The sequence below is a fragment of the Mustela lutreola genome, chromosome 7, assembly GCF_030435805.1.
Source record: "Mustela lutreola isolate mMusLut2 chromosome 7, mMusLut2.pri, whole genome shotgun sequence".
NCBI lineage: Eukaryota > Metazoa > Chordata > Mammalia > Carnivora > Mustelidae > Mustela > Mustela lutreola.
In genome coordinates, this window is record NC_081296.1 from 69,855,045 (window position 1) to 69,880,645 (window position 25,601).

At 38.4% G+C, this 25,601-nt stretch overlaps 1 protein-coding gene across 2 annotated transcripts in view; it reads left to right on the forward strand.

The window, feature by feature from the left end:
* The window catches only part of WDR76 (WD repeat domain 76), a 64,085-nt gene that overhangs the window by 1,676 nt on the left and 36,808 nt on the right, over window positions 1-25,601 (forward strand). Inside the window, exons 2-9 of one of the 2 annotated variants that reach the window (XM_059181374.1) lie at window positions 97-198; window positions 1,119-1,529; window positions 12,331-12,423; window positions 14,067-14,122; window positions 22,201-22,327; window positions 23,547-23,648; window positions 23,746-23,789; window positions 24,666-24,819. In XM_059181374.1, coding sequence (XP_059037357.1) covers window positions 97-198; window positions 1,119-1,529; window positions 12,331-12,423; window positions 14,067-14,122; window positions 22,201-22,327; window positions 23,547-23,648; window positions 23,746-23,789; window positions 24,666-24,819 — 1,089 coding nt within the window. Of the gene's footprint in view, window positions 1-96; window positions 199-337; window positions 483-1,118; window positions 1,530-12,330; window positions 12,424-14,066; window positions 14,123-22,200; window positions 22,328-23,546; window positions 23,649-23,745; window positions 23,790-24,665; window positions 24,820-25,601 lie in introns of those variants that run through there. The other variant, XM_059181375.1, reaches the window with a different exon arrangement.

Genomic DNA, 25,601 nt, shown 5'->3' on the forward strand with positions numbered 1-25,601 from the left:
CATCCGGGGGCCCAGGTAAAGGCTGCCGGTTGATTCCGATTTTCTAGCCCGTCTATTCATTCGTACGGCATCTAAGTGCGTCTGAATCTTTTCCAGGCTCACATTGCAAGGCAAGGTGTTTTTTTCTCAGCAGAAGCGCCAGTGTTTTTTAAAGCGAGATACTGGCATCAGCAGCATCAAAAAATACCGGAATCTAAGGTAAAAACGTGTATTCGGTCCAATCGCATCTCTACAGAATTTCAGTTTGGGGTGACGCTGGTTAGCTTGACGCGTGCCCCTCCCCCTCCGGCCAGGGGGCGTCAGAGCGCGCCTGAGCTGCCAGCCAGGCCCCGCCCTAGCCCCCGCTCCTCCCCTTGGCTCTCCCCGCGCCTTCCGCCGCAATCTTGGCGGGAAGACGCCCGCTGCTAAGCCGCGGGAAGATGTCGGGGTCGCGCGCGGGCAGTGAGGTGAAGGTGGGCTCCAGGCAGCGACTCCAGATGAAGGTGAGAGCCGACTTGTTGCTTTCGGGTGTACTCCTTCCTCAGTGTTTACTGAGGGATTGCCCGGAGCAGGCCCGAGAGGGCACGAAGACTTGGCACTCACCATCTCCACACTCCGGAACTAGTTCCCGCTCCTTGGGGCATCTCTCAGCGTAACCGGTTTTTCGGGGACGTTGTTTCAAAAGATAATCGGGGATCCCGGCCATTTTCCTCTGTGGAAACTTCAGCGTTGGGGAAGGTTCTTATCAATAAGCCCGAAAGTAGGGGCAGGACGGGATCAGGGACTCTGCATCTGCCTTTAGGGCAGTTTCTGTTGTCTTCCGGCTCTAGAGACTATTCCAGTTACTCTGAAGGTGACAGTTGGGGTAGTCTCAGTTACAAATGTAGTCATTATTACTATGTTATTATTGGTTAGCAGAGTTCTGGGTAAAAAATACACCCAGTATAATAAATACTTCAATTCAGGTTAATGAGTTAAGTATCTAGATTTTGGTGGGGGGAAAAGTTTATTTACAGGCTATCACTTTGGATTTATGTTTTTGTACTGAAATAGAAATTAGATTTATTTATACAGGCCTGTAAGAGGAGGCATAGGACCTGGAATTCTAATGCTCTCTTTTCTTTTTTTGGCCTGAATAGGTGAATGAGTATAAAGAAAATCAAAACATCACTTGTGTATCTCTGAGACCAGTACAGACTACAGTTTTAGGGAAAACACCTAAGGTGTATCTTGTTCCCTTTTCACTCAGTAATTACAAACCAGGCCAATTTAAGCCCTCTAAGTCCCTTTTGGATAAGGATTTTAACAATGAAGTTGCATGTAAGAAATGTAAGAAGACTGAAATAAGGAAAACTTGCAAAAGGATTTTAACTCCAAGGATGGAAGGCACATCTTCCAAGGCAGAATCCACTCTGCAAAAATCATCCTTAGATGTTTATACTGAAAGTAACAAGCGACAATACAATAGCACTTCGGATACAGTGATTGTCAGTGTTGATATGGAAAGCAGTCACGATCTAGACAGTGATGAAGATACCACACCAGGCTTGGTAAGAATTTAATTACTAGCTTATTCAAATTTTTCTTATTTTAAAGTTTGAAATTCTGATAAGCTAAGGTTATCCAGGGTTCATGTATGTTTAATTGAAATTTTATTTTTTAAATGTTGAACACACAACTTCCTTGGTTAATTTTGCTCTTGGTTTTGATTTGTCAAGGAGAGGATTGACTTAATCTTTTTTTTTTTTTTAAAGATTTTATTTGTTTATTTGACAAATAGAGAGTGTACAAGTAGGGGGAGCAACAGGGAGAGGGAGAAGCAGGCCCCCTCCTCAGTAGGGAGCCTGATGTGGGGCTTGATTTCAGGATCCTGGGATCATGACCTAGGCTGAAGGCAGATGCTTAACCCAATGAGCCACCCAGGCATTCCTAATCTTCATTCTGTTTCCCTTTTTTTCCTCTCAGTTTCTTGTGGATATTTTTTTTTTTCAAGATTTTATTTATTTATTCGACAGAAAGAGATCACAAGTAGACAGAAAGTCAGGCAGAGATGGGGAAGCAGGCTCCCTGCCGAGCAGAGAGCCCGAAGCGGGGCTCTATCCCAGAGCCCTGAGATCATGACCTGAGCGGAAGGCAGAGACTTAAACCACTGAGCACCTGGGCACCACCCAGGTGCCCCTCTTATGGATATTTTTGAATTTACATATACTTTATGGTGTCTTGCTCACCTTTACATATTTATGCACAATGTGCCGGAAGAAGTGAGACATACAGCATTTGAGTGACCCTTGATATGAGGGTAGGAAAATCATCATTAATTGCTTATGATAGCTGAATAATGGTTCCTCTAAATACAAAGAGGAGAAATATGGAGTAGAGAAGATACATGAGAAACACTTGTTAGTTTTATTTAAGATAATAGTTTGAATCAGTTTAAGAAATTAAGCGTCTAATTTTTGGATTTCTGTTGCTTACCAGGAATTTTATACTTCATTTAAAGTGACAGATTTTTGTGCAAGATAAGATAAAACCGTACCACATGTCAAAATGGAGCAGAAAATGATGATAGGGGAAAGGAAGATAGGATAATTCTGGTGGTGTTCTTTTGAAATAGGGATTCAATTTATGCTTTACTGTCTCAGGTAAGAACTAGGACTGCTGGTGGGACAGTATAGGTCAGTCATTACTGCATTGTACTGGGGTTGAAAGCCTAGGTTTTAGATGTGGCTACTTCTAAGAAACCTTGTGTTTTTAAGCATATCACTCTGTAGTGAGGAGATTGAATAAGATCAGCGCTTCTCAGACTCCAGCCTGTATCAGAATTTCCTGGAGAGTTTTTATTTTTTTATTTTATTTTTTTAAAATTTAATTTTATTTTTTTCCCAGTGTTCCAAAATTCATTGTTTATGCACCACATCCAGTGCTCCATGCAGTAACATGCCCTCCATAATACCCACCACCAGGCTCACCCAATCCCCTACCTGCTCCCCTCCAAAACCCTCAGTTTGTTTCTCAAGAGTCCACAGTATCTCTTGGTTTGTCTCCCCCTCCTGGAGGGTTTTTAAAACTTCATTGCAGGATTCTACCACTAGAGATTCTGATTCAGAAGTTTTGGAGTGGGGTAAAGAATTGGCATGTCCAACATAGTTTCCTAGAGATGCTGGTGTTGTTGGTCTGGAATGTCATTTTGAGAACCACTGGATTAGATTATCTGTTTGGCCTCTTCGACTATATGATTCTGAGTATATGAGGCTAGTGTGAAGTAGATTTTATTTTTTAAGGTTTATTTAAAAAGTTTTTTAATTTTTTTTTTAAATTTCCGTTACAGTCAACATAAAATGTTACATTAGTTTTAGGTGTACCATATAGTGATTCAGCAATTCTGTACACTACTCAGTGTTCATCATGATAAGTGTACTCTTAATCCCCTTCCCTTCACCTATTTCACGCATCCCCCCACCCACCTCTTCTCAGGCAGCCATCTGTTTTCTATAGTTAAGAATCTGTTTCTTGGGTTTTCTCTTTCTTTTTTCCCTTTGCTTATTTGTTTTGTTTCTTAAATTCCATATATGAGTGAAATCATATGGTACTTACCTTTATCTGACTGATTATACTTAGAGTCTTAGATTCTCAAGCTCCATCCCTGTTGTTGCAAATGGTAAGATTTCATTCTTTTTCGTGGCTGGATAATATTCCATTGTATATATGGATACACACACTCTGTACCTTTTTTTTTCTTCAAGATTTTTATTATCTTTAAGTAATTTCTATACCCAATGTGGGGCTCAAACTTAAAACCACAAGATCAAGAGACACGTACTATACTAACTGAGCCGTCCAGTCACTCCCCAGATCTTCTCTGTCCTTTCATATATTGATATTTTAGTTTGATCTAAGGAAGCACGGTCAGAAGTTAGAACATTAGGAATTAAAGTACTGAAATTAATCAAGCAGAGTCATACATGCCCAGCATATATTTAAATTGAAGGTTTTAAGCTGAAGGTTCTAGCATCTTTTTTTTTTAATTAAGATTTTATTTATTTATTTGTCAGAGAGAGAGAGAGGGCACAAGCAGGGGGAGTGGCAGACAGAGGGAGAAGCAGACTCCTTACTGAGCAAAGAGCCAGATGCAGGACTTGATTCTAGGACCCTAGAATCGTGACCTCAGGGAAGACAGATGCTTCACTGACTGAGCCAGCCAGGTATCCCAAGGTCTAACATCTTTATGGGACATTTTATTCTTTTTCTTTTCATTAGTTATCTTTTTGGAGCAAAATGACTAAGGCTTTATGGTACCACGCTTTAGAAACTATGTATATATATATTTTAAAAGATTTTATTTATGTATTTGACATAGAGATCACAAGTAGGCAGAGAGGCAGGCAGAGAGAGGGGGAGGCAGGCTCTCTGCTGAGCAGAAAGCCTGACGCGGGGCTCGATCCCCGGACCCTGAGATCATGACCTGAGCCGAAGGCAGAGGCCCAACCCACTGAGCCACCCAGGCACCCAAAACAATATTTTATTTATAAGCTTATTTCTTCCCCAAATGAGGGAAGGCTTTTGTCACATTATAGACAAGTGTCTTTGCCTGTAAGTCAAAAATTTTAGGGGCGCCTGGGTTGCTCAGGTGATTAAAGCATCTGACTCTTCGTTTCAGCTCAGATCATGATCTCTTGGAAGGGGAGATTGAGCCCAGCCTCTGGACTCTGTGCTCAGTGGGGAGATGCTTGAGATTCTCTCCTTCTGATCCTCCCCCTACTTGTACTCCCTCTCTAAAATGAATAAATAAATCTTAAAAAAAAAAAAATCTACTGTATCTTCTGGGAAACTTGCTAAATTTTGTCTCCAAGCACTTAAAAAAAAAAGATTTTATTTATTTATTTTTAACAGAGAGAGATTGAGAGAGAGGGAGCACAAGCAGGAGGAGCTGCAGCCAGGCAGAGGGAGGGAGAAAAGCAGGCTTCTCGCCAAGCAAGGAGCCCAGTCATAGGGTGTGATCCCAGGACACTAGGATCATGACCTGAGCCGAAGGCCGCCACTTAACCGACTGAACCACCCAGGTGCCCCTTCAAGCACTTTTATTAAGTATTTTAACTTCCAGGGACTCCTGGGTGGTTCAGTCAGTTAAATATCTGCCTTCGGCTCAGGTCATGATCCCAGGGTCCTGGGATGGAGTCCCCCAATCTGGCCTTGCTCAATTTCTCCCTTTGCCTGATGCTCCTCCTTGCTGTGCTCTCTCTCTCTCTCTGACAAATTAATAAATAAAAATCTTTACATTAAAAAAATATTTTAACTTCACAGAGCATTTCTTTCTTTCTTTTCTTTCTTTCTTTTTTTTTTTTTTTAAAGATTTTATTATTTGACTGAGAGAGATCACAAGTAGGCAGAGAGGCAGGCAGAGGGAGAGAGGGGAAGCAGGCTCCCTGCTGAGCAGAGCATGGGATTCGGGGCTAGATCTCAGGACCCTGGGATCATGACCTGATTCAAAGGCAGAGGCTTAACCCACCGAGCCACCTAGGCAGCCATCACAGAGCATTTCTTAACAGTTTTAAGTTTTGAGAACAGTTTGGGCTTATAGAAGAGTTGCAAAAATGGTAGAGAATTCTGATACTTCTTTCACCTGCTTCCTCTTGTGTTAATATCATACATAACTGTAGAATGCTTACCAAACTAAGAAATAAACCTTGTTACAATAATATTAACTACAGTACAGAATTTATTAGGATTTCACCATTTTTTTTAAACTAATGCCCTTACTCTGTTCCAGTATTTAGTCTAGGATTGCACAGTGCATTTAATAGCCATGTTTGTGTAGTCTCCTTCAATCTGTGACAGTTCCTCAGTGGTTCATGACCTTGGCACTTCTGAAGAGTACTGAATAGTTATTTTGTGTAATGTTCCTCAATTTGGGTTTTTCTGCTATTTTCTCATAATTAGATTAAGGTTTTGCATTTTTTGGGAGGAGTACTACAGAAGTGAATGTCCTCCTTGGCTAAGGTGGTCTTTGTCAGGATTCTCCAATGGAAACAATATTTTCCCCTTCGTAATTAGTAAATATTTTGAGGGAGATACTTTGAGATTATGCATATATCTAGTTTCTGTCATCAAGCATATATTTATTTTTTTAATTGAGATAAAATTCACATAACATAAAATTCGCTATTTAAAAGCATACAGTTCGGTAGTTTTTAGTATATATATGAGATTGTAAAATCATCCCTGCTATCCAGTTTCAGAACATGTTTTTCACTATGAAAAGAAACCTGTACCCATTAGCAGTGACTACCAACTCCTTCACTTCCTTAACCCAGCCCTGGAAACCATAAATCTACTTTCTTTCTCTATAGATTTGCCTATTCCACACATTTCATATAATTGGAATCATATGATATGTAGCTTCTTGCATCTGTCTTTGACTTAGCATAATGTTTTCAGGGTTCATTCATGTTGTAGTATGTACTTGATTCCTTTTCATGTGACTAATATTCCATTGTACGGCTCTACCACATTTCGCTTATCCATTCATCAGTTGGTGAACATTTGGGTTCCCACTTTTTTGCTGTTACTAATATTGCTGCCACAAACTTTTGCTTATGTGTTTTGCTGAACATATGTTTCCCATTATTTTGGTTATATACCCAGGTGTGAAATTGCTGGGTCATATGATCAACTGTGTTTAACTTATTGAGAAACTGTCAAATTGTTTACCAGACTGACTGCATCATTTTTACATACCAGTAGCAATGCATGAAGAATTTACTTCCTTGATACCTTTGCCAATACTTGTTATTTATCTTTCCTAAAAATTGAAAAAAGTTGATCGTAAAATACACAATATAAAATTTGGCACCTTAACCATTTTTAAAGGTACAGTGTAGTACTTTATGTTGTTTATTTATATTATTGTGAGACCAATCTCCAAAATCCCTTTCATCTTGAAAAACAAACTCTGTGCCATTAAATAACTTCCCATTTCAATCCTCCTGCCATCCCCTGGCAGCTACCATTCTACTTTGTGTCTCTTTGAATTTGACTAGAATAGGTACCTCATAAAAGTGGAATCATGGGATTTGTCTTTTTGTGACTGGTTTATTTCATTTAACATAATGTCCTTAATTATTCATATTTTTTTAATTAAAAATTTTGGAGGGACATAGGGGCAGAGGGAGAGGGAGAAAGAGAATCTTAAGCAGGCTCCATGCTCAACAATGGAGCCTGACCCAGTCTCAATCTCAAACTCTAAGATCCTGAGCTGAAATCAAGAAGTCAGATGCTTAAATGACTAAGCCACCCAGGCACCCCCCCACCCCAGTATTTTTTTTTTTTTAATTGAGTAAATTCTAGGGCCAATGAGCCAGCCAGGTGCTCCTTGTCTTTTTGATTATAACCATTTTAGTGGATGTGATGTGGTGTCTCACTATGGTTTTGATTTTTGTTTTTCTAATGATCAGTAATGTTGAGCATTTTTACATGTACTTATTGGCCATTTGTGTTTTGGAGAAATATCTCTTCGAGCCCTTTGCCATTTGGAAAATTAAATTGTAACTTTGTTTTGAATTATAAGCGTTCTTTATATATTCTGGACATTAGACCCTTATTAGATATATCACTTGCAAGTATTTTCTCCCATTTTTTATACTTTATTTTCATGTACTTGATAATGTCCTTTGACATACAAAAGTTGTTAATGATTTTATTTCTTTAAAATTTTATTTATATAGGGGGGGCCCAGATGGCTCAGTGGGTTAAAGCCTCTGCCTTTGGCTCAGATCATGATCTCAGGGTCCTGGGATCGAACCTAACATGGGGCTCTCTGCTCGGTAGAGAGCCTCCTTCTCCCCCCTCCCGCTACTACCTGCTTCTCGGCATACTTGTGGTCTATTTTATTTATTTATTCAAGATAGCACGAGAAAGAGAGACCGTGCGTGTGCGCAAGTGGAGGGAGAGTTAGAGGAAGAGGGAAAAGTAGACTCCCCACTGAACAGGGAGCCCAATGTGGGGCTTGATCCCAGACCCCAGGATCATGACCCAAGCTGAAGGCAGATGCTTAATCAACTGAGCTACCCAGGCACCCCAAAAGTTGTTAATTTAAATTTATTTATTTATTTATTTTGAGAGAGAGCACTCACACATGTGAGTGTGAGAGGGGGGATGTGGCAGAGGCAGAGAGAGATCTCAGGCAGAGAGATCTGTGCCTCCATGTGGAGGCACAGAGCTGGAAGGGGCGCTCTATGTCACAACTGTGAGATCATGACCTGAGCCAAGATGGAGTTAGATGCTCAACCGACAGAGCTCTGCTATTATGAATGGTGTTGTTTTCTTAAAATCATTTTCTGATTGTTCATTGTTAGTGTATAGACATATAGCTGATTTTTTAAAAAGATTTTATTTATTTTTTTTGACAGAGATCACAAGTAGGCAGAGAGGCAGGGAGGTGGGGGTGGGGAGCAGACTCCCTGCTGAGCAGAGGGCCCGAGATGCAGTTGCCAGTGCAGATCCCAGGACCCTGAGATCATGACCTGAGCTGAAGGTAGAGGCTTAACCCAATGAGCCACTCAGGTGCCCCTTTATAGCCGATTTTTGTATTTTTTTTTTTTTTTAAGATTTTATTTATTTATTTGACAGAGATCACAAGTAGGCAGAGAGGCAGGCAGAGAGAGAGAGAGAAAGAGAGAGGGAAGCAGGCTTCCTGCGGAGCAGAGAGCCCGATGTGGGGCTCGATCCCAGGACCCTGAGATCACGACCCGAGCCGAAGGCAGCAGCCCAAACCACTGAGCCACCCAGGCGCCCCTGTTTGTTTGTTTTTAAAAGATTTTATTTATTGCTTTGAGAGACAGTGAGAGAGGGAACACAATCAGGGCAAGTGGGAGGGGGAGAAGCAGGCTTCCTGTGGAGCAGGGAGCTCGACACAGGGCTTGATCCTAGGACCCTGAGATCATGATCTGAGCTGAAGGCAGATGCTTAACGACTGAGCCACCCAGGATTCCCTCAGTCTGAATGTTTTTTAATATTATTTTTTTTCTAGTCATCCTGTCCTGATTGTCCTAGAATCTCTAGTATACTGTTGAATAGAAATAGCAAGAGCAGACATATTTTCTTGTTCCTGAGCATTAGGGGAAAAGCTTTCAGTCTTTTGCCATTAAGTATGTTGTTAGCTGTGAGAAACATCTGTTTTCAAAAAGTCTTTATCTCCAAGTAATTATAGATGTATAACAATTGGCAGAAATAGTACAGAGAGGTATCATGTACCTTTCACCCACTTTTTCCCTGTGGATACATCTTATATAACTGTATCACAGTATCATAATGGGGAAATTCACATCATACAAGGCATGTGTATAATTCTTTGTCACTTTATCACATGTTGATTACTATAACTACCACCATAATCAAGATACAGAAATATTCCATCTCCACAAAAATTTCCCTTGGGCTCTTTCTTTTTTTAAATTTAAGTAGGGTCCAGTGTGGGGTTTGAACTCACTACCTTAAGATCAGGGGTTGCATGCTCTAGGGACTGAGCCATCCAGGCACCCTAAGATACTTCTTTGTAGTTAGGCCTATAGCCCTCCCTCTCACTCTTCTTAGGCCCTGGCAACTGCTAATTTTTTATCTCTACAATTTTGTCATTTTGAGAATGTTATGTAAATGGATTCATACATTTTGTGAATTTTTGGCATCAGGCAAGTTTTAAATTCAGGTTACTTTGATTTTTTAAAAAACACATTACCCCTTGTTTTATGGCTATAGTAACTTTTTAAGCGTTTCTGAAGATAATGAAGTTTTAAAAAAATGTTTATTTGCTATATATGTTTACTTCAAGAGCCCACTTTTTCTGAGGTTGTTTGCTTGGTCTTCCTGTTACGTGTTGCAAGTTTTTGAGAGGTGGGTGATGGGTAAAAATGGTTTGAATTACACATACCACTTAAAAATACTGATTATTTTTCTTAGTTTTCTTAATTGTTTCTTTGGTAAGTATAATCATTTAATTTTGTTTCTTTGATTTTAAAATAGAATCTTATGAAGTCCTTGATGATGGTGGTGGTGATGTTTTTCCCTGAAAAGCATTTGTAAAGGCAATGACACAATAAAACTTTTACGTTTACTGCTGCTGTTATTTTGTGTGTGTGAGGAATATTTTTTATTTTGGTCAAAGTAATACATACATGTACATCCACATATAAGTCATACAATTCCACAATTGTATGTATATATGTATTCACACAGAAAGGTAGTTCCATATGTGCACACATACATACTCAGAAACAAATCAGAACACTCAGCAATTTCTGCCACATAACTTTTCTATTTGTGATTGGTGCTGCCCAGTAGACCAATTATACTTTAACCCTTTTTAGCTTTTATCCCTTCAATATTATCTGTTGATTTAATATGGAAGATGAGGACTTGTTTCATTCATGCTATATCTTATACACATAAGTGCCTACCCACTCCTTCCCTTTCTCACATCCTTACTTGGTATAGCCTAAGCTCTAGCAGAGTTGTAACAGAATTTTTATGGCTTCATATATCTATATGGTTTTTTTCATGAAACATTTCCTGAGCACCTCCATCTTCTTATTTCATTCTGGATTGTTTAACCCTAGTGCTCGCTTCGGCAGCACATATACTAAAATTGGATTGTTTAACCCTTTCTTGACCTGCCTTTTACCATTTTCCTTTGGATTTCTTTTATCATTCCTGATCTGGAACTTCTGTACCCTGGATACTGTCTTGGATCTTTTTTTAAAGTTGATTCTCTTGGGGCACCTGGGTGGCTCAGTGGGTTAAGCCTCTGCCTTCAGCTGAGGTCATGATCCCAGGGACCTTGGATCAAGCCCCTCGGGCTCTCAGCTCGGCAGGGAGCCTGCATCCCCCTCTCTCTGCCTGCCTCTCTCCCGACTTGTGATCTCTGTCTGTTAAATAAATAAATAAAATCTTAAAAAAAAATAAAGTTTATTCTTTTATTTTGAAGTGCAGCTTATAACTTCCTGAGAAAAGGTGTAGGAGAGGTAATTGACATGTCTGAAAAGTGTTTATGCTGTACATTTGATTGATAGCTTAACTGGGTTTAGAATTGTAAGTTGAAAGTGATTTTTCCTTAAAAATTTTAAATACACTCTTCCATTGTCTTCTAGCTCCCCCTCAGTATTGAGAAGTGACATTCTGATTCTTGTTTCTTAATGTTTTTTTTAAAGGTTTTATTTATTTATTTATTTTTTAAAAGGTTTTATTTATTTATTTGACAGAGAGAGATCACAAGTAGGCAGAGAGGCAGGCAGAGAGAGAGGGGGAAACAGGCATCCCGCTGAGCAGAAAGCGTGATGTGGAGCTCAGTCCCAGGATCCTGAGATCATGACTTGAGCCGAAGGCAGAGGCTTAACCCACTGAGCCATCCAGGCGCCCCTCTTCATGATCTTTTACCTTTATCTGCAAACTTTTTTTTTTTTTTAACCTTAGTTACCTCAGGTGTTAAGAAATTTTGTGATGTGTGTAAGCTTTGATCTTTTTTCATTTGTTGTTCTGCATACTCATTGGGTTCTTTTAATATGGAAATGCATGTCTTTAGTTTCAAGAAACCTTCTTATATTATTTCTCTAATAACTTTGTCCTCCATTTTCTCTGCTCCTCTTTTTTACCTCTATAACTATTAGTTGGATATTGGACCTCCGAGCTTGTTTGGTTTTATTGTCTTTTCTGCCTGTGCCTATATCTCTGTTGTTGTTGTTGTTCTTTTTTTATTTTAAAGATCTTGTTTATTTATTTGACAGACAAAGATCACAAGTAGGCAGAGAGGGAGGTGCGGAGGGGGGTGGGAGGGTTGGGGGGCAGAAGCAGGCTCCCTGCCGAGCAGAGAGCCCAGTTGGGGGCTCAATCCCAGGACCCTGGGATCATGACCAGTGCCGAAGGCAGAGGTTTTAACCCACTGAGCCACCCAGGCGCGCCTGCTGTTCTTTTATCTAAGTTTCCTTAACTCATTGAATGAATTTAAAATTTTATGTTACTGATTTCTCTTTTTGTTTAATAAAAAGATAACTGTGAATAATGGTACGATTTATGACCAATAGGAAATAATTTGCTTTTAGGATATACTACTTGACTTCTGCTCTGTCCCTTGTTATTTAATTAGGAAGCCATGTAGATACTTTGTGATTATCCCAAATTCAAACTCTTACATTTGGTATCCAGTGCAGCAAAGATTGTGTGCAAATTGGTAAGAAAGCATGTAATGAATAAAGCAGGTACTATTTGAAGGAAAGTATACATTTGAGAATTCAACACCTAGTTTTTTGAGGTGCTTTCCTGTGGATCATGCAAAGTAACAGAATTTTTTTTGGTGTAATTTCATAGGATGAATTTTCAGGATTGTCACCGTATGAAAGGAAGAGACTGAAGAACATATCAGAAAATGCAAACTTTTTTGCTTCTCTTCAGTTGTCTGAGGTTTGTGTGGAATTTCTAATTAAGAGCAAGATGCCATTCCTCTTGCCATAGGTCAATAAAATACTCATAGTATCAGGTTTTATATATTAGATAAGGGAGGGTAAAATTAGGACTGAGTTTTGTGTTTAGTAAGAGGAGGTTACCATATTTTATTGATTCTAGTTTTTTTCATTTTAATGCTTTTGAAATTGACATCTTGAAACTGTAACTGGCAGCTCTTCCTTTTGTTGGTGCATAAGATAATGGTGTCTTATGAAAGGTTATCTTGCATTCAGGGGAACAGTGTATGTTCCAAGTGGTTGCTTCCTCTAAAGGATAAAGGGGAAATAGGAGGAATGGGTTGAGGGATGTGTGGTAGAGGAGAGGACAAGCCTTCTCCCCCTCCCCCAATCCTTTTTTTCACTAAGATTTATTTATTTATTTGAGAGGGGGAGAGAGCATGAGTGGAAGTGGGGGAAAGGGCAAAGAGAGAGGGACAAGCAGACTTCCTGCTGAGCAGGGAACCCTGGGATTATGACCTAAACTGAAGGCAGACACTTAACTAGCTGAACCACGCATGCGCCCGTCTTTTTTTTTAAATCCTAAAGAATAGATGAAAATATGCTTTGTATAGTGAGCTTTAAGGATAAATGGCCAGGGGCACCTGGGTGGCTCAGTTGGTTGAGCATCTGCCTTTGGCTTGGGTCGTGATCCCAGGATCCTGGGCTGGATCCCCACGTCAGGCTCCCTGCTCAGCAGAGAGCTTGCTTCCTCTCCCTCTGACTGCCACTGCCCCTGCTTGTGTTCTCTCCATCAGATAAATAAGAGCTTTCAAAAATGGTAATAAATTCAGAATCTTAAAAAAAAGGATAAATGGCCAATGTATGGTAATGTTTTATAATCATAACTAAATGTGTAATTTACATTGTGTCTTCACACTGTGGGTGAAACTTCTGTGTGTGAGATCACCCTGTGTGAGGTAGCCTTTCAGGAAGGTGTGTGATATTTTCCTTCAAAAGGTAACAAGCCCTTGGCTTTATTAAATAATTACTTGATACCTTTGATTACACATTCTCAAATATTCAGCATGTGTTTGCATCTTGAGGGAAGGGTGGGTAACTTAATATAAGGGACTAAATTGTTAAGTTACTAAAAGTTGAAAAGTCATCAGAAATTTAAACAAAGTATCTCTGATTTTGATTTTAGTTACCAGAAATTATGATTTGATTTATAGAAGTGTAATACAGCTTTTCTGGAAAATATCAAAATAGAATTGCCTATAGCAGAAGTTAAACTATCATGTTTTAATTCATGATAGTATATTTGATTAAATGTTTAATGTTCAATCATGTAAACTCATTAGCAACCTGGTCCAAGGTATCAGAATGTAAATACAATGTGGGGCTTGAACTCTTGACCCTGAGGTCAAGACCTGAGCCCAGATCAAGTCTAATGTTTAACCGAGTCCTCCAGTTCTTTAGATGTTATTATTTACTTACTTTTATTATTCATGGTTTATTTGTCTCATGTCTGTTACCAAGAGCAGGTATTATATCTTAAGGATCTTTATTTCCTATATAGATCTTAGTTCAGTGTTGATAAAACAGCTTACTTAATATTTTATAAGGTAGTATCTTTACATGTATGTTTTGTATATTTTGCAGTCAGCTGCAAGGCTCCGTGAAATGATAAAAAAGAGGCAGCCTCCTGAATCCAAAAGGTAAAAGATTTGGTTTACAGTGCTTATACCATGATGTATTACTGAGTTATTTATAATTTGAAAAAATTGTTACCATGGTAAAATAACAGAAACTGTAATCTTAAACTTGTTGTTTCACATCTTCACGAGCATTTGCTGTTGTCAGTGTTCTGGATTTTGGCCCTTCTAATAAGTATGTATTGGTATATCTCATTGTTCTTTTAATTTCTGTTTCTTTGATAATATGAGGTAGAGCATTTTTTCATATGCTTATTGCTATCTGTATATTACTTTGGTGAACTATCTGTTAAAAATCTTTGGCTCATTTTTTAATTAAGTTGTTTGTTTTTTATTATTTTAAGTTTTAAGAGTTCTTTGTATATTTTGGATAACAGTCCTTTATCAGATGTGCAAATATTTCCTCCTAGTCTGTGGCTTGTTTTCTCATCTCTTGACAGTGTCTTTTGCAGAACAGAAGTTTTTAATTTTAATGAAGTTTACTTCATCAATTTTTTCTGTCATGGATTATGTTTTTGGTGTTTTATTCCAAAAACCATTGGTATACCCAAGGTCACCTAGATTTTCGATTCTACAAGTTTTATAGTATTGCATTTTACATTAAATTTGTGATCTGTTTTGGGTTAATTTTGTGATGGAGGTAAAGCTGTGTCTAGATTGATTATTTATTTATTTATTTTTGGGGGAAGAGATGAGTGAGAGAGACAGAGTGAGCATGAGCCAGGGAAGAGGCAGAGGGAGGAAGAAGCAGGCTCCCCGCTAAGCAGGGAGCCTGATGCAGGGCTCGATGATCGTGACCTGAGCCAAAGGCAGACGCTTAACTGACTGAGCCACCTAGGTGCCCCTAGATTGATATATTTTTTTTTTAAAATGTGGTTGTCCATTTGTTCTAGCACCATTTGTTGAAAAGATTTTCTACATAGACTATCATGTCATCTATGAGCAAATGCAAGCTCTGTTTTTTTTAAGATTTTATTTATTTATTTGATGCAGAGAGAGAGAGGGCATGAGCGAGCCTAAGCAGGGGGAGTGGCAAGCAGAGGGAAGGGAGAAGCAGGTTCCTAGCTGAGTAAGGAGCATGATGTGGGGCTTGATCCCAGGACATTTAACCAACTGAGCCACCCATGTGCCCCTGCAGCTTTTTTTTTTTTTAAATTTAAAAATAATTTAAAACAAAATGATTTTATGTATTTATTTGAGAGAGAGAGAGAGCATGAGAGGGAAGGAGGTAAGAGGTAGAAGCAGACTCCCCAAGGAGCAGGGAGCCTGATGTGGGACTCCAGGATCATGACCCGAGCCAAAGGCAGTCACCCAACCAACTGAGCCACCCAGGTGTCCCAGCTTTTTTTTTTTTTTTTAACTTAATAGATTACTGGTTTATTATAAAAGGATATAACTTAGAACAGCTAAAGGAAGAGATGCATAGGGCAAGGCATGGGGAAATGGTATGGAGCGTCTATGTCCTCTCAGAGCACTCTCTCACTGCTATTCTTCCAGCACATCCATGTGTTCACCAACCTGGAAACTCTTATTTTTATTTTTTTAAAAAGTATTTATTGAGAGAGTGTGCATGTGAGGAGGGGGTGGGGCAGAGAGAGAGGGAGAGAATCTTAAGTAAGCTCCATGTCCAGTGCAGAGACTGACTTGGGGCTTGTTTTCATGATTCTGAGATTATGACCTGAGCCAAAACCAAGAGCCTGATGCTTAACTGACTGAGCCTCTAGGTGTCCCCAACCTGGAAACTCTTGAACAAATATAGTTTTATTTTTTTCATTCAAATCTGTGTACTGTTTCTTTTCTTTTCTTGTCTATTGCTTTAGCTAGAACTTCCAGCATAAGGTTGAAAAGGAATGGTGAGCGAGGACATCTTATCTTATACCTTATCGGTGGGAAGGCTTGGTGTTTCTCACCATTTAAGTATGACATTAGCTCTAAGTTTTCTGTAGGTACTCTCTGTCAAGTTTGGAAAGTTCCCCTCTACTGAGATTTTTTTAAAAATCACGAATGGGTGTTAGATTTAGTTAGAAGCCTGTTCTACGTTAGTTGATGGGATTGTGTGATTTTGCTTTTTTAGCCTATTAATGTGATGGATTACATCGAATGATTTTTTGATAGATTACAATAAGTGATTTTTGAGTGTTGAACCAATCTTGCATACCTGGAATATATCCCACTTGTTTGTGGCTTGTAATACTTTTTGTACATTGTTGGGTTCCTTGTACTAATATTTGAGGGTTTTGCATCTGCTCATGAGAGATTATTGGTCTGTAGTTTTCTTTTTTATAATATCTTTGGTTTTGGTATTAGGGTCATGCTGACCTTCTAGAATGAGGTAGGTAAGATTCTCTCTGCTTTTATCCTCTAAAAGAGGTTGTAGAGAATTGTTATAATTTCTTTCTTATATGTTTGGTAAAATTCACCAGTGAACCTATGTCAGCCTGGTGCTTTCTGTTTTGGAAGATTATTAATTATTGTATAATTTCCTTAATAGGTGTAAGCCTATTCAGATTATCTATTTCTAATTCAGATTGTGAGTTTAGAAGTTGAGTCTTTCCAAGACTTGTCTTTCATCTAGGTTATCAAATATGTGGGCATAGAGTTGTTCATATCATTCCTTTATTTTTTTTATTTTTATTTTTTTATCATTCCTTTATTTTTAATGTCTGTTGGATCCATAGTGAGACCCCTCTTTCCTTTGTGATACTGTTAATTTTTTTTATTAGTTAGCCTTCTCTAGAGGTTTATTGATTTTATTGGTCTTTTTTAAAAAACGATTTTATTTATTTGACACAGAGAGAGCACAAGTAGGCAGAATGGCAGCAGAGGGAGAGAGAGAAGCAGGCTCTCCACTGAGCAGGGATCCCAGTGCTGGGCTCGATCCTAGGACTCCTGGGATCACGATCTGAGCTGAAGGCAGACACTTAACTGATTGAGCCACCTAGGAACTCTTATTTTATTGGTCTTTTAAAATTTAATTTAATTTTTTACTTTTTTAAGACTTTATTTATTTGAGAGAGAGTGAGAATGAGAAAGAGCAAGAGAGATCACAGAGGGAGAGGGAGCGAACTTGCTGCTGAGCAGAGAGGACCCTGAGATCATGACCTGAGCCTAAGGCAGATGCTTAACTGGCTGAGCCACCCAGACACCCCTGTTGGTATCTATCTCTTAGAGACCAGCCAAGCACAAGCAAGGGGAGGGGCAGAGGGAGAGAGAGAGAATCTCAAGCAGACTCTGGTGAGCATGGAGCTGGACATGGGGCTTGATCTCAAGACCCTGAGATCATGACCTGACCTGAAATCAAGAGTTGGACACTTAAACAACTGATCTACCCACATGCCCCAAATTTTATTGGTGTTTTTGAAGAACTGGCTTTTGGTTTTGCTGATTTATTCCCGCATCACCCTGCCCCCGGTGATTTCCTGTTTTTAATTTTATTGATTTGTTCAACTTTTATTATTTCTTTTCTTTTCCTTACTTTGGATTAATTTGCTCTTCTTTTTCTAGTTTTCCTAAGTTGGAAACTTAGATGATTGATTTTTGACTTTCTTTCCTAATCTGTGGACTCACTGTTACAAATTTCCCTGTAAGCACTGCTTTCTCTACATCCCACATATTTTATTAGGTTGTGTTTTCATTTTCATTTAGGTAAAAATATTTTTTATATCCTTTTGAGATTTAACAGATTGTTTTCTTCCCCCCCTTTTTTTAAAAACAGATTTTATTTATTTTAATTTTTTTTTTTTAAGATTCTGTTTATTTATTTGACAGAGAGAGAGAGATCACAAGCAGGTTGAGAGGCAGGCAGAGAGAGAGGGGGAAGCAAGCTCCCCATCAAGCAGAGAGCCCAATGCGGGGCTCGATCCCCGGACCCCAAGATCATGACCCGAGCCGAAGGCAGAGGCTTAACCCACTGAGCCACCCAGGTGCCCCAAAGATTTTATTTATTTACCTGAGAGAGAGAGAGAGAGATCAAGCGAGAGAGAGAGAAAGAGGGAGCAGAGCACAAGCAGGGCAGAGGGAGAATCAGACTCCCCGCTGAACAGGGAGCCTGAGGTTGGCTTGATCCCAGGACCGTGGGATCATGACCTGGTCCGAAGGTAGATGTTTAACCAACTGAGCCACCCAGTGCCCTTGTATGTGTTATTTCATTGAATTGGATTATTCCAATGGATGATCAGGGACTGAGGCTATATTTTCCAGGGTGGGGTGAGAAGACAAGTTAATTACCTGGAGGATGTTTTAATAACTTGTTTGAAGGGTTGGAGTGGTAGAGAGGACATGAGCCTGAACAGAACTGGGGAGGATTCTATTTCACTTAGCGATGATCCTTAGAATCATCCCAGTCTCATTCAGGATGCCTTGGGGTCAGTATAATGAGGCACCTGTCTGAAAAAGTAATAGAATTCCTCAAGTGGCAGAGAAGAAAACAGGAACTTGGGATTGTCTTGACGAGGGAAACCTAAGTAAGGATGAAAAGATAAGAAAAAAAAGCAAATGTACACAAAATGCTTTCATATAATCAGTAATGTGGATGAGTTTTGTTTTGTTTTTTTAAAGATTTTATTTATTTACTTGACAGAAAGTGTGAGCATACACCGGGGAGAAGCAGGCAGAGGGAGAGGGAGAAGCAGGCTGCCTGTCAAGCAGGGGGGCCTGATGAGGATCTCGATGTGAGGGTCATGACCTGCGCCAAAGGGAGATGTTTAACCAACTGAGCCATCCAGGCTTCTCAACCCATGTATTATTTGTTGTTTAATTTGTTTGTATTTTGGGTTTTCCAGGTATCTTTATCTTACTGACTTCTGGTTTAATTCAGTTGTGTTCTGAGAGCAAACATTGTAAAATTTTCTTCTTTTTAAAATTTCTATACTTTTAAATTTGTTAAGGTGTGTTTTATGATCTAGAATGTGGTCTGCCTTGGTGAATGTTCCATCTGAGCTTGAGAGGAAATGTGTATTTTGTTTTTGAGATAAAAAAATTTTTAAAAAGATTTTATTTATTTATTCATGAGAGAGAGGCATAGGCAGAAGCGGGATCCCCATGGAGCAGGGAGCCTGATGTAGGCTCCATCCCAGGACTCTGGGACCGTGACCTGAGCAGAAAGCTGATGCTTAACTCACTGAGCCACCCAGGTACCCTCTCCCCTTTTCTTTTTAACAATTTTTTTTTTTTAATATTTGTATTCTGTTTTTGAATGAACTGGTCTACAGATGTTTGTTTTATCTAGTTTGTGGATGGTATATGTCAAGTTCATCTGTGCCCTTGCTGATTTGCTGCCTGCTGGATGTCTCCATTTATAACGGGAGTGTTTAAGTCTTCCAACTAAGATAGTAGAGGCACCTATTTCTTTTTGGAATTCTGTTAGTTTTTGCCTTACATAGTTTGATTTTCTGTTGTTAGGTGCATTATGTTATGCTGTCTTGGAGAATTGGACCTTTATCATTATGTAATGCCTTTCTTTATCTCTGATAACTTTCTTTGCTATGAAGTCTGTTTTGTCTGAAATTAATATAGTCACTCCTGCTTTCTTTCCATTTGTCTTAGCATGATCTACTTTTATCCATTCATTTATTTTTAATCTTTATGTGTCTTTATACTTAAAGTAGATTTTTTTTTGAAGATTTTATTTATTTATTTGACAGACAGAGATCAAAAGTAGGCAGAGAGGCAGGCAGAGAAAGGAGGAAGCAGGCTCCCTGCTTACCAGAGAGGCCGAGGTGGGGCTGGATCTCAGGACCCTGGGATCATGACCTGAGCCAAAGGCAGAGGCTTTAACCCACTGAGCCACTCAGGTGCCCCTAAAGTAGATTTTTAAAAAATTCTATTTATTTGACAGAGAGAGACACAGTGAGAGAGGGAACAAAGGCTGGAGTAGTGGGAAAGGGAGAAGCAGGCTTCCCGCTAAGCAGGGAGCCTGATGTGGGGTTTGATCCCAGGACCCTGGGATCATGACCTGAGCGTAAAGCAGACACTTAACGACTGAGCCACCCAGGTGCCTGCCCCCAGAAGCTTGCTCTGTCTCTTTAAATTGTGTTATTTGTCTTTCATTGTGCCTTGTAATTTTTTCTTGATAGCTGGACATGATGTATTAGGGAAAAGGAACTGTTGTAAATAGGCCTTTAGTAATTGTGGAAGGGGAGAGAAAGCTGTTCTATAGTCCTGTGATTAGGTCTCAGTCTTTTAGAGAGCCTTTGTTTTCTGAGCTGTGAATTTCAAGGTGTTTTATTTTCTTTCCTCCCCTGTTAGGTGGGAGAGGAGGGTAAGAATGGGCTGGAGTTGGGTATTTCCTTTCTCTGACGTTAAACTCTGATAATACCCTAGCAGATTAGGCTCTGGTTAACCAGTTCTCCTGAGGGCAGGCCTTGTTAAGAAGAACAAAGTGCTCTGGTGTATTTCAAAAATGGTTCTTTTCCCCCTCCCACTGTGGGAAGCATGAGGGGATTTTTCTCTGATATTTACTGAAGACCTACTTGTTCCTGGTTGTAAATCTCACAAAATACTAGGGGTGAGTCCCCCTTGAGGGGTTTTTTTTTTTTTTTAAAGACTTTTTTAGAGCAGTTTCAGTTATACAGCAAAATTGAGAGGAGGGTACAGAGATTTCCTGTATATTCCTCTGCCCCCACACATGTATAATTTTCCCCATTATCAGCACCAGTCAGTGTAGTGTACATTAATTACCAAGGATGAATCTACACTAATGCATCATAATCATCCAAAGTCCATAGTTGGTCTTAGAGTTCACTCTTGGTGTTGTGTGTTGTATGGGTTTGTACAAATGTATAATGATACATATCCATTATTATAATATATAGAGTACTTTTACCACCCTAAAAATCCTCTGTGTTCTCTCTGTTCATCAACTTATCACCCTCAACTGTGGCAGTTATCTATTTTGTCTCCATTGTTTTGCCTTTAATAGGAGGCCATGTATTTGCGATCATACAGTATGTAGCCTTTCCAGATTTACTTCCTTCTCTTTGTAATAGACATTTAAGTTTTCTCCATGTCTTTTTATGGCTTGATAGCCTGTTTCTTTTTAGTGCTGAATAATATTCCATGTTTGGATTTACCGTACTTTATATATCTTCAGTTGAGGACATCTTGGCTATTTCCCAGTTTTGACAGTTATGAATAAAGCTATTATATATACTCATGTGCAGGTTTTTGTGTGGACCACTCTGGAGTTTTTAACTTGTCCATGCTGAGCCTCCAGCATCTGGCCAGTACAGTTCAGGTTTTCCTGCCTTGGCATTGGTTCCCATTGTGGTTTTGGTTCTTGACTTTCTGTTCCAGTAGGCCATGACTCCTTATATTTGCCTGTCTCTCCAGTCTTAAGGACAGAAAGCAGTTTGCACTGTGTCCTTGCTTCTCTTAAGGATCCTAGAAGAGTTACTGACTTGTTAATCTGTTTACCTTTTTACTTGAAAAGACAGGGTGGTGAATTTCAAGTTCCTTATTTGTGGAACTGGAAACTAGAAGTTCTGAACTACTTTTTTAAAATGAAAAAATAGTGCACAAAAGAAGTAGGGTACGTATATGATTTTAAAAAGTAAACTATATGGAAGGAAATGCAGTGGAACATTTAAATCTCTTTTCCATTTTAGACCTTAGTTCTCCAGGCCTTCTCCCTAGAAGAAACCACTGTTAGTAGTTTCATGTGTATTCTTTAATAGCTATTCTTAGTATGTACAAATACATGTGTGTACATAACCTTTCTCTCAAAAAAAATGGAAGCATATTCAGCATGTACTGGACCTTGTTTTTCCTTCTTATATCGAATAATTCATGTCATATCAGTGTGCAAAGGTCTATTTCATTCTTCTTATGTTTGCATATTATTCTCTTAGAGATGTATACCATGATTTGTTTTAACACCTCTCACCTCTCCATGGTGAACATTTAGGATTTTATTTAAAAGCATGGAAACATAAATGTTCAGTTAGAATCAGTGTAGTCATGTACGTATATTTTTGTAATGTGTGAGTATATCTATGAGATACATTCCTGGAAGTTATCTCCTTAATATTAACAAATACAGATCACTGTTTTATAACTTGAATTTTTTTCCCTTACTCCTTTAGGAAAAAGCCAAAGAAGAAAGAAAATGGGACTGGATGTAGAAGGTCAATGAGATTATTAAAAGTAGATCCTTCAGGAGTGTCATTACCAGCACCCCCAGCCCAGCCAACAGTAATTGCAGATGAAAATGTAAGAAAGTGCAAAAACAATATATTACTCAATAAAATACTGAAAAATTTGAAATGTTTGAAACTAGATTTTAAAGGTCATTAAATTTCTTTAATAGGTTCTTCATTAAGTACATACTTGACTGATTCTTGTTTAATGATTAAAATGTCAAAATCATAAAGACTAGTTTGAATTTTTGTAGGCTTAAATGCTATGGAATTATGGGTGAATTACTTAAACTTTCTGAGCCCCAGTTTCCCCATATTTAAAGTGGCAACAGTATAGAAATTTCAAAGAGGATTTGTGGGAGTTAAGTGAAACAGTATCTATAAAGTTCTATATACTGTGTTAAGGGCTTAGTAAATAAACAATAAATGGTAGTATTAATGTTATTAATAATGCATAATATGTGATAATGGTGATGGTCCCTTGCTGTAGTATAACTTTGTACTATCAGTGAATAGAAAGAGTTTTACTTATACTTACCAAGTTTATTATCTAAATAATATTTTAATCATTTTTTTATTCAAGTGCACCCACTGTTTTTAATACTTTTATCTAAGTGCTTAATTACACTTTAGAAGGTAACACTAATTAGATTGGTGCTTTGGGAGCTAATTGCAAATTAAGGTGCTTGGGGAGAGTAGCTTTCCAGTATTTCTGAAGCCTCCGCCCATGGTAGATTTATTTACATTTAACTCATTAATGCCACACAACTGAAGCAACACTTGTGAAGTGATACTTAATACTCACTGCATGTGATGTACTTTTTGTATTTTCTATTCTTTTGCTTTTCATTAAAACATTGCTGGCTATAATACATTGAAATGATTTCACAATGCATGGGTTACAACCTATGATTTAAAAAATTGCTGGCATAAAGTAATAACTTTGCTCTGAGTAATGCAATTGAACCAATCTGAATCCATTCCTAGCAACTCCTGTTCTTGGCATTGTAACTTTTGACAAGGTAACTTCTCTAAGATTCATTATCATCTCTTTAAAACGTGGTATCTCATTCACTGGATTATTATGAGGATTAAATAGGGTAATATATGTTATTAGTTTATAGGATATACCTGGCAATCATTCACTGAACAACTGTTTTTGAATGCTAATGATGTGTCACCTATGTTGGTACTGAAAGTAGAGTACTAAAAAACTTACATTCTAGGGCAGAGCAATAATCAACCCGTTTTATTTCTCATTTTAGTCTTTATTTTCTTATTTTTTATAACAGCCTTTGTTACCTCCTGGGCCTTTAGAAATGACTCCTGAAAATCAAGATGATGACAGTGAACTATTTAAAAGATTTTTACAGACTTGGGCAGAAGTGAGCAAGGTATCACTTGGGAGGGCTTACGGCTTTTAGAATTATCTGTTAAGGAAATTTCAGTACATATGTTAACTTAATACTTTGGTATTTTTCATTGTTTCAGACAAGTATTAAGAATACTGAGAAGGAGTTAGTTAACATTAAAAGGTGAGTTAAAAATCCCATGCCTTTGATTTATATTTTCTACAGTCTTTAAATTATAAAGATCATATACCATTACAAGAAGTTTTGAAAATGAGGTGAAATGATTACCTATAATATTTCTATCCTAGCATTTGTTGTTTTTGTATATTTTCTTCCAACTATTGCCATTTGCAATACCGCTATGATACGAGTTTCCTAAATGCTGGGATTTTGTCTCAGTAACCAAATGGTGCCTGGTACATGATATATGTTCACTCATTATTTAATAAATGAGTGAATACATGTACATTTTTAGTTTATTCTAGTGTATATATAAATTTGCATTATGCATTTCATTAATATTATAGTTACAAAACATTGATATTATGTTACTAGAGTCTTTAAATTTATTGATTAATTGCATACTATTTCATTTACTTAACTTTTTCTGACTTTGTTGGTATTTGGAATTATATTCAGTTTAGTTTTGTGTGGTTAGTTGCGTATTTAGTTATATGTGTACATACATTAAAGTGTATATGTGTGATGGTGGGTTAATTCTTTAGGATAGATTCCAGAAGTGAGATTAATGACTCAAGTATTAAGGGACATTTTTCTGGCTTTAGTATACATTACTGAATTGTTTTCTAAAATCTTTTTCTTCTAAAAATCTCATATGAATTTACTCTGCCACTAGCACTGTTAGTGAATGTATGTTTTAACTGCAGCCTGCTACCTTTTGTAAGTGAAAAATAGTATCCCATTCTTTAATTTGATTTCCTTGATTATTAGGAGGTTGACTGTTTTCACTAACTGTGTCTCTTTTATTTTTTGAGTCATCTTTTAGTTATTTTGACTACTGATTGGTTTTACTTCTAAAATTTAACTTCTTTTCCTCAGCTATAAAGCCAATTTAAGTGGCATGGTCATTAATGGAGATACTGTTCATAAAGTCACCAGAGGTGCAATATTTTCTGTGGCTCTCCACCCATCAGAAATTAGAACTTTGGTGGCAGCTGGGGCCAAATCTGGGCAAGTTGGACTTTGGGATTTGGTAAGTTAATTTTTTGAAAGTAATAAAGTTTGACTGAAATAGTCTATAGGAGAATGGCCTACAGCCACATGTTTTATAGATGTTACTTGAGATTTATAGTTTTATACTTTGTGATTCCAGATTTTAGAAATCAAGAAATTTTTGTTGGCTTTCTAGAACTTAAACATTTTTTATTTCATTAATAGTCAACTGAGCATAAATTAATTGCCAGGAAACAGTTATACCTTTAAATGTAAATATGAAAAGATGACACAAAATTCTTAGTTTTCTGATAGTGTTTATTTATTTATAATATTTTTATTTATGTTTGTGAGAGAGAGCACGAGAGCAGGAAAGCATGGGCATGGGGGAGGGGCAGGGGGAGAAGCAGACTCCCCGCTGCACAGGGAGCCCAGAGGTGGGACTTGATCCCAGGACCCTGGGATCATGACCTGAACTGAAGGCAGATGCTTAACTGACTGAGCCACCCAGGCACCCTCTTTTTTTTTTTTTTAAGTTTTATTTATTTATCTGGGGCCGGGGAGGGGAGAGAGAGAGAGATAGCACAAGTAGGCAGAGAGGCAGGCAGAGAGAGAGGGGAAGGCAGGCTCCCTGCTGAGCAGAGAGCCTGATGTGGGGCTTGATACCAGGACCCTGAGATCCCAGGACCTGAGCCAAAGGCAGAGGCTTAACCCACTGATCCACCCAGGTGCCCCATCCCTCTAACTATTTTTAAAATTTCTGGGGCACTTGGGTGGCTCAGTCGATAAACATCTGCCTTTGGCTCAGGTCATGATCCTGTA